This window comes from Bremia lactucae, assembly GCF_004359215.1.
Source record: "Bremia lactucae strain SF5 chromosome Unknown BlacSF5_NotPlaced_200_SHOA01000120.1_2678225bp, whole genome shotgun sequence".
Lineage (NCBI taxonomy): Eukaryota > Oomycota > Peronosporomycetes > Peronosporales > Peronosporaceae > Bremia > Bremia lactucae.
The window spans coordinates 901065-909997 of NW_027152213.1; the positions used below are offsets into that span (position 1 = coordinate 901065).

Consider the following 8933-nt stretch of genomic DNA (forward strand, 5'->3'; position numbering starts at 1 on the left):
TTGTGACCAACCCTTGTGGATGTGATGCACATGGGTGCATTCACATTAGGAGGGATGACGCCCAGCGTCATCCGTGATGACGGCTAGCGTCATCCGTTACGCGAGGTATCTATAAAGATACGCTCGCAATACATATTAAATGATATCTATAGAGATAACATTTTAATTGGTAAAAATAGGTATTTGTATTTAATTCTATTAAATATAAATCAGTCTGAAAACTACTTCCTACTTGGTAAGTGCGCACGAGGAGACGGATTACCGCTCCCGTGACGACACTTAACCAGAGTTCTTAGTGTGTTGGGTGAGGTCGCTAACGCGCCCACCACAACTGCCTCACTGCACGCAAGAGAAGCAGGTTTAACCGCTTCCTCGCTGTGCTAGGGTGTGTGCCTAAGTAGAGCGTGGCCGCATTACGACGTGCCCGCCTACAGCGTTTGTACTGGCTGCTGCTACCTAGGAGACGCTTTCGTCAAATAAAAAAAATATCAAAGCGTATTCCCGAGCGTCGACACGCCATGTTCTTGTTGCGGACGTACAGTGCCGAATCCTGGCGATCTCTTGCCATTATTAGCCCCATACCGGCGTTAATAAATGGAGCGCCAGTGTACTTAGGAAAAATCAGAAGTCTGTTTACATATGGTAACTTAGCTTTGAAATTAGCTAATCATGTAGAGTTATATCATACTGAGGGGAGATTAACGGTTCTTATATAAAAAACATTATAAATGACCCTTAGACGCGACTTGCTTATAGGCTCGTAATATCTACACCATCTTGCCACTCTGTCGTAGAGTATGTCCATACTGCTGCTCCAATTGTAAGTTCTCGATGTGACCTGACGTAATACCCTGCGATACCATACGAATGCTGCAGTAAATAACACTAGCCCACTCCATGCGTTCAATTTCTGTGCGCATTTGAAGCACCAATTTGTCCGAGGGTGAGCGCGCCACTACGATACACAAGTCTCGTCGGGGAAGGTGCACCAAATTCAAGTAACATCCATAGAGCGAGAAATGTTTGCGATGCTCGAGCTGAACAGAAGCCGTTTTATCTCCACTTGTTGACGGTGGCACTTGCTTGTAGTAATGAATTTCCCCATTTGTCACGACCACCATGCGTCTTTTCCAGTTCTCAAAGCCCGAGCGAGACTTTTTAATTAGTTCGCCCCGCTTGTACGGAGGAAGTAAGAACTCCAGCTGTAATGGGAATGAAGAGGCTCGCAATATCTGACGGGCCACAGCACATGATTCACGAAGGATGCTACGACCTTCAATTGAAACAAGTTGACTACCGACAGCAATACCGTGATAACGATGACTTGAAACGACTATCAGTGCCTCTGTGCGCTTTTGCAGTTCAATATCAATATCCTCCGACCGTTGAAAGCGCACCCCAATCTTGCCTAAAGGAATTTCTTCGGCACGCTTTACGACAAGGGACAAGCCTGTAACAGTATCCTTGTTGCCAGCAAGTCGACCTAATGCCATTTGTGCCTCTTGCAACGCCTCAATCCACAAATGCATGGACTGTTCATTGTGAGCATTTAAGTGCATTTCAAACTTGCCATCCTTGGAGGTCAGAACGAAATAGTTTTTACGTCCATCGGGACACTGTGCCATCCCAGGACTTACGATTGTGTCCTTCAATGGCACATTACCCTTTTGCTCACGCTGATTCTCCGAGTAATATAATAGCCGCCCCTGTTCAATCCGAAAGAAACGATTCTTCCAATTTTTATTGACATGGCCACGCTTCAGCAACAAACCTTCCATATGTATGTACGACGTCGGATCGTCATAGCGTTTCCACTGGTGAATACTTACCGTGTCGCGCACGCAAAACTTGACGGTTTCACTAAGCGGATCCCATGGCTGAGTAGGAACAGCACCCGCTGCTTGTAGTCGGGCCATCCATCTGGTCATCATGCGCTCTGATGGCGCTGTGATCATTAACATGCGCTGCGATGTCGAAATCACAAATACACACTTGCGGTCTATTAAATTTGTCTGCACTGACACGTCTGCCCTCGATCCGAATCCAATATCCATTGACCCTTTTAACTTCTTTCCAGTTTCATCCGTGTAGTATGATAAGACGCCATCTTTGCGTAGCACAAAGAAGCGCCAGTTCCACGTCTTGAATTGCTGGCCACACTTCTCGAGCCAGCCCTGCATTACCACGCCCATCCCGTTGTCTTGAGGAAGCAAATCCGTGTCTGGATTATGCGCAGAGTGGCGATGACCTTGATGCTTGCTCAATTCCACCACACCTTGGTGAATCTTGGCCACAGAAGCATTCACATTTTGCCCTTCCAAAATCGTAGATGGACCCGATACGCTTGCCCACGTGAACCGACCTATTGGGCGTTGGGCAGCTACCTTTTTCGGTTCCGCCGTTGTGGTTTTCGACCGTGTACTTCTTGTGGGAAGCGCGGGGGGCAGCGCATAGTCATCGTCGACTCCGACGGATACATTCGAGCCCTCTGAGCTCAGCTCAAGCTGATAATTTGCTTTTTCATCAGGTAGAAAGCGAACTTCCTGCTTTCCTTTATAGCTTGGCCGGTTATGTAGCTGCGCTCGTTGATTAGTCGATTCATTGCAGCTCTGCATGTCGTATGTCGTGTGGCGACGATGAGATTTGGACACTTGCAATTGCTGATGGCTAGGCGGATCATCTGCCTTATTGCCAAACACTGCTGACTGCGACGCACCAAGGCCTAGCCACTTTTTTATGCCCATAGCCGCAGCGACTTGAGATACTCGAGTAGTAAAGTTACTAAAAAAGAAGTGAATCCAGCAGTACGGCAGCGTAGAGAGCGTCGTTCATCAGTCATATGTCTCAAGACAGAATGACTTCAATTGTTAAGGGAAACTACTTTATGCAGCCTATCACTTCCTCAAAAAAAATTAAGATGATAATTTTTCAAGTTTATTAAAAGTGAGAGGCTACAGCGCGGCACATGCACACGATTTCCTGACATATGTCGCGGGGCAGCCCGTTACATGATTATTATTGCCTAATACGAGGAAAGACAAAGACCATAATCTTGATTACTAGTATTGTCAATAACAAAACAAATGGTATTATTCTAGCAGTAACGTGGTATTTCTGTTCATTGGTTATCAACCTCACCAATCGCGGTGAGCAATGAGTTGCTATATAGGATGACGACGCCTTAACCGTGTCATCTCTTATCAGTCCCGGCTTTTGAAAGCCACTGAGTTACCCTGTACATTACAAATAGCTACTTTCAATGAAGATGCACTTGTCAAGTATCGAATGTACCTGTTAAGCACCGACCATTTGTAGTTTATATGGACCACGCATCATTGCGGACCGCAATAAACTCACCGTACCTCTCGCCTAGAATGGCAAGATGGCTCACATTCTTCTCTGAATAAAGTCAGAACCATAAGATGGTACTAGTGCGTAGGACTCATATATCAAACAGTGAAACGAGGCACTGCCGACTTGTACTGCTTCAGTACAAGTCCAATTCGCACTGCCTCATAAGGATCTGATAAAATACATCCATCAGATCCATAGACGAAAAGATGGTACTCTTAGACATACCATCTATGATTACGTCTTTTATAGGTATCGGCGTTTAAGCCGGTTCCGTTGCAGCATTCAGTTTGTTGAATGCGTGCACTATCCGCCATTCTACTGGTCTTTCGCACACAGAAGGTCGGAGAGCTATGTGGGAGGGTTGACTCCTTAGATGGCCCGCTTTTAATCGATCGATAAAGAATTTATCGATCGCAAGTACTTGTTCACGAGGCAGTGGCCACTGCTTCATGAGACAGTATTTCAAGCCCGATTTGAGCTCGATTACATGTCGAGTGTCTTTATCCTTAGGCAATTCGCATGGAACTGTTTCAGAACTTCATCCTTGAATTCAATCAAATCCTTGTATAAAGGATTTGTCTTAAGTGACTCCCAGGATCGAGTAGTAAATCTCTCAATCCGAGTCTTCACACCGAGGACACTTTCGTCCATCGATGAGCTGCAGAGAACCCCTTCGTTACCTGCAAAAATTACCGCTGACCGAATATCGATTTCGTATCCGTCCTCTGTGACGAGTACGCGGATCTGTTTGATTCTATTGCTATGCAGATCTCTAAAGGACCGATTGGATTCTAGGGTTGGTAATTGAGTTATCTCCGAAATTAACTTCGGAGGCGCATACAGATCAAGAGTATAAGCGCCTCCTCTTGATCCGTCATTAACCAAGACATTCAATGTCTCGGTTTCTTCTAAGATTTACCCACAGGCTGCCGAGGGATCAATCCCTCGGAATACTGAAGTCTAGTCACTTCAGCATTAGCTATATTTAAGGTGAATTCACCTCAAGTACGTGGGGACTTATTCCCTCGACGCCTTCCGACTGTGATTGCGCTATCACAGTCGGGTCCTCTACGGTCGACTCTCTACTCGACCTAGGATCATCGTGTTGTTTATTTTGGACAACCGGTATCTTCCTTGGATGTCGCCCGCTAGGCGTACATTCATGTCTCAGACCACTCGGCTTATTCGAGTGGTGGACCTTCAGCGCTGCCTGTGCATTCACACAGCCGCCGACAGCTGACTCCACACGTGATTAGTAATCACGCTGTGATCTTGTGCAGCCGTACTTACGACTGTACCACAAGTGGGCCAACGCACTCACTTGTAGTACATCGACACGCTTGTGGACGCTCCAAGACGTTCATCAGATGGTCATCTGATGAACAAGTGGCAGGCATCTTTACGGATCGATGCTGCCAGCTGATTCTTAACTAATTATTTCTGAGCCAAGGTAAACCTAGGATAACATCAAATTCATCATCCAATCCATTACGATGAAATCAGCATCATACTGTAAATCTTTTAACGTGTAGTGAAATCTCACTGCGCGTTTCATCACTATTTTCGATGCGCCTGTCGCTAGACACACCGGCATCCTCGTGAGGAATGTCGCGCTCAACATATCTGAGCCTACGACCCTCTAGCGAATGGCGACGAATAAAGTTTTCGACGCCCCACAGTCCACTACGGGTCTGAGTGACAAAGCATTTGTCACTTTTAACTTCAAGGTGATGAGGGATACCTCATCGCCAGGTGCAGAGACCCATAATGACAGTGTGGCTGGAACAACTTTCGTCAAGAGATTTGCCAATTCTCTTAAATTTGCTGGATCAGTAGGGCGTCGCGCCCCTACTGACTCCGACCGTTTTTGGCGGTCCGCCTCGCTGTTGCGATTTTGCAACAATGTCGGACCCGCGACCGTTGCCCTTTTTGACATTCGGTCCATAATTACGTTCAGTACCTCTCGGTACTGAGCGTGGGGCACTGCACTCATGATCGTAGTGTCCTAACTTTTGACAGCGATTGCCTTTCTGCAATCGCTTATTGTTCGAAAAGCGAGGTTTCTCGCTTTCGACATAAGAGAGATCCATAGGTTCTGGACCTCCAAGTTCGTGTCGTCTTGGAGGATCATATGATGACGAACTAGCTTGAGCCTTTCTCAAGCTAAAGTCCTCCTGTTTCGCAACGGATATTGGCTCTTCAAGCGTATCCAGTTCCAAGCGGAACAGGTGGGTCTTCACTGGACCAACCGTAAGACCTTGCATGAACACCGTAATTAACATGTGTTTATGTACTGGGTTGATTGTGATACATGCTAAGAGTCGTACGTGCTGGGCATAAGCGTGATCATCACGCTTGTCTTGCTTGAGTTTCAGAAGCTCTGATCGAGCTCTGAACTCAGCCCTAGGCGGTTCAAATGTCTGTTTGAGCCGGGCTTTAAAAGCCTCTAGCGACCCAAAGATATATGGGTCGCGCAACTTAAGGCCTAATGCCCAAGTTTCGGCACGACCTGCCAAATTTAATTGAGCAGATTCGACTTGCATTTGCTCGTCGACGATGTGACGAGCCCTTATCGCATCGTCCAACTCGACAAACCATCTGAAGGGGGAGTCTTGGTCGACTCCCCTATACTAAGAGATGTCAATCTTTAAGGTTTCGGGACGACTCGTGTGCGTCATCCCAGAACAGGGGTCTGAACCTGTTGCAACATCAACAGTTCTGCCTGTTGAAAGCCTTGCTGATTAAGCAAGGCTACCTTCTCCTTCGCCTCGTCAAGTTCATGCTGTATGAACTTGGCGATGGCTGGATGGAGGGCATCTCTGTCCAAACCGGACAGCATGGCCAAGATGGCTTCATTCCCTACGGTCGACTCATTCGTTCGACCACACTCCTTTCAATGTCACTTAGAAAGGAGTAGCTATCACGCGAAACGTGATGCGTATTTCCATTATCATCCAACATGTTCATGCTAGATGATAGAACTGTGGTCCTCGGACGGACTACAAAAGTGCTATCAGGTGTAACGGGGCACCGCCGACTTGTACTGCTTCAGTACAAATCCACTTCGCACTGCCTCAGTGCGAGTGGTGCCTCACGTCACTTCACGTACACTAATACGTGCAGCGGAAGACTCTCTTTGAAGCACTTGCTTTAAAAAGGGTTAAAAGACAATTATATTTAATACAATTAATTCCTTCTGGTTTTCTATCGATAAATACTTACTTAATTATATACTAATACTTAACATGTAACAAAAGTCTACTCTCTCTCTCTCTTTGCGCGCGTCCAGCGATGAGTGGACCTCGGAGCATGTAGATATAATGGTCTATGCCAACTACCTCACTGCACGTGAGAGAAGACGTCAAACCGCTTCCTCACTGTGCTTGAAGGTCTGGGCTTAAGTAACGCGTGGCTACTATAGTAGCGCCCACCTACATTGCCTTCACCTTTATAAAGCTTTTCTCAGTATTAAAACATTGTTTTTAACCCACGCTTAGCAACTTAGATCCTTCCTCTGCACGTCGTGTAAATGAAGTATTCGGAGGCACCTCGCCTACACGAAAGGAGCCGCGTTACATAGATCACAAAAACAGCTCAAGTGAAATGGGGTACCTTTCGCTAGCACTGCTAGTACTCGCCAATTTTCACTGATAACAGTGAAGGTGAGCTGTCGCTGAATACTTAACGTAAACAGCTAAAATGGTGGGCTGTGCTTCATATTTTAAAAAAGGTTTAACTAGCTACTAAAGGCCAATACTCAAGGCTTAGTATAGAGAAAAAGTAAAACTGTATTAATATATTTAAGTTTGTTTTTATCTACTGACATTAATATTTTAATATCAAACCATGTATTGCGATCCCTTGCGCACCGCTCATTCATGCTTCTAGTATCGACTCGGGTGGGGTGATTTAATCTTAAATCAACCAAGCAATAGAATTGTTGTCTTGCTTTAGTATGAGGGCGGCGTCACCCCGCCACATAAATATTATTTCTATGAGATGAATAACAAAAGGTCAATTCCTATAAGAAAAAACTCAAAGAATAATAAATTTATTATTATTTAATAACTTGACAAATATTTTCGAATATTGAACCAACAGGCACTATATTGACTGATGTAAAGTGACAGAATGTATTATTGTGTCCATCTCTGTAAGGAAGCCCTTGTTGGTTTAATTCAAAGCCAACTTTTGTTTGTAGTGGGCTCTGGCGTGACATCCAGAGTTGTTTGCGACGCTGCTTAACGTCTGAACGCCTGAACGTCTGAACGTCTTGGTGTGGAGTCATCTTGTGATGGGTCCATTCATGATATGAAATCTGGCTATATTAACATGCATCACTAGGAACAAATTCATCGTAAGATCACTTCGAGCGTACTGCTAGCTCAAATGCTAACATTAACTAATGGGAGAGGAACCGCGACACGTTGCGGTCCACTCCCGAATAGATACCCGGGTTGCCCTCCAAGGGCAACTTAATTCGTTGGTTTGGTGTGACTACCGAATGATAAAATATTCCGTTGTTGGACTCATCCAGGCTTCACAAGCCGGGTGAGGATGATACTAAACTCTTCATCGATGCCTTTGTCCGGCGTCGATAATACACTTGTAAGCGTGCCAAGGAAGCAACTTCCTTTTTCAAGCTTGGGAAACATTTATAGAGAATGTGCAAAGCATCGGCCGCGAGACCTGGCTTGACAAAATGGTTACGTTACGTAATAGGTTTGGAAGATGGTCTGTAGTTGGTGCACGCTATAAGCTGCACCATTTGTAGGCTTACTGCCTTTCGTTCATCAGATGGCGATCTCACGAACGTCTTGGAGCATCCACAAGCGTGTGGATGTCCTACGAGTGAGTGCGATGGTCTCACTTGTGGTTTGGTCGTTTGCACGACTGCAAAATGCCTCATTGTTATTACCCATTACACTGTGGAGTAAGATCTCGACGGCTTTGCACAAGCACAGGCAGCGTCAAAGTTCGACCATTCGAATAAGTTGAGTGGTTCGAAACAAGGATGCCTGCTGCAAAAGCAACATCCAAGAAAATATCCAACGCCTGTCTATAAGAGTTAGTGCGAAAAATCCTAGATCGACTGGAGAGTCGATCGTGGAGGATCTCGCTGTGATTGAGCAACCACAGCTAGAAGCAGTTGGGGAGGATACTCCCTGATAAAACTTGAGAGAAGAAGTCCTCAAGAATATGCAGGAATAAGTCCCCAGAAACCTGTCGTCAAAGGATCCAGGTACCTTTGGAAATAAGCTCCAAAGAGGAAACTGGGAGATCAAATGTCTTAGCAAACAACGAATCATGTGTAGACGCTTATATACTTGATCTGATAGCGCCGCCGGAGTTAATTTCGAAGATAACTCAATTGCCAATGCTAAAGCCGAAAGGGTTCTTGTGTGTTCTGCAGAGTGGCAAAGTCAAGCAGATCTGCGTACTTGTCCCAGATGACAAATATGTGTCCGATATTCGGTCGGCAATAGTATTTCCTGAGAACGAACGAGTTCTCAGCAGCTCATCGATGGCCGAAAGTGTCCTCGATGAGAAGACTCGGAGTAAACGTTTTAAATTTCAGT

General features: G+C 45.6%; 1 protein-coding gene across 1 annotated transcript; it reads right to left on the bottom strand.

Annotated features, from left to right (window-relative positions):
• Positions 1-767: 767 nt before the first annotated feature.
• Positions 768-2744, bottom strand: CCR75_006068 (uncharacterized protein; the record flags this gene model as incomplete). The annotated part of the gene is made up of 1 exon (XM_067964140.1): positions 768-2744. One exon carries the CDS (start codon positions 2742-2744, stop codon positions 768-770), a length of 1977 nt encoding a protein of 658 aa, XP_067814733.1.
• Between the last annotated feature and the right edge of the window lie 6189 nt (positions 2745-8933).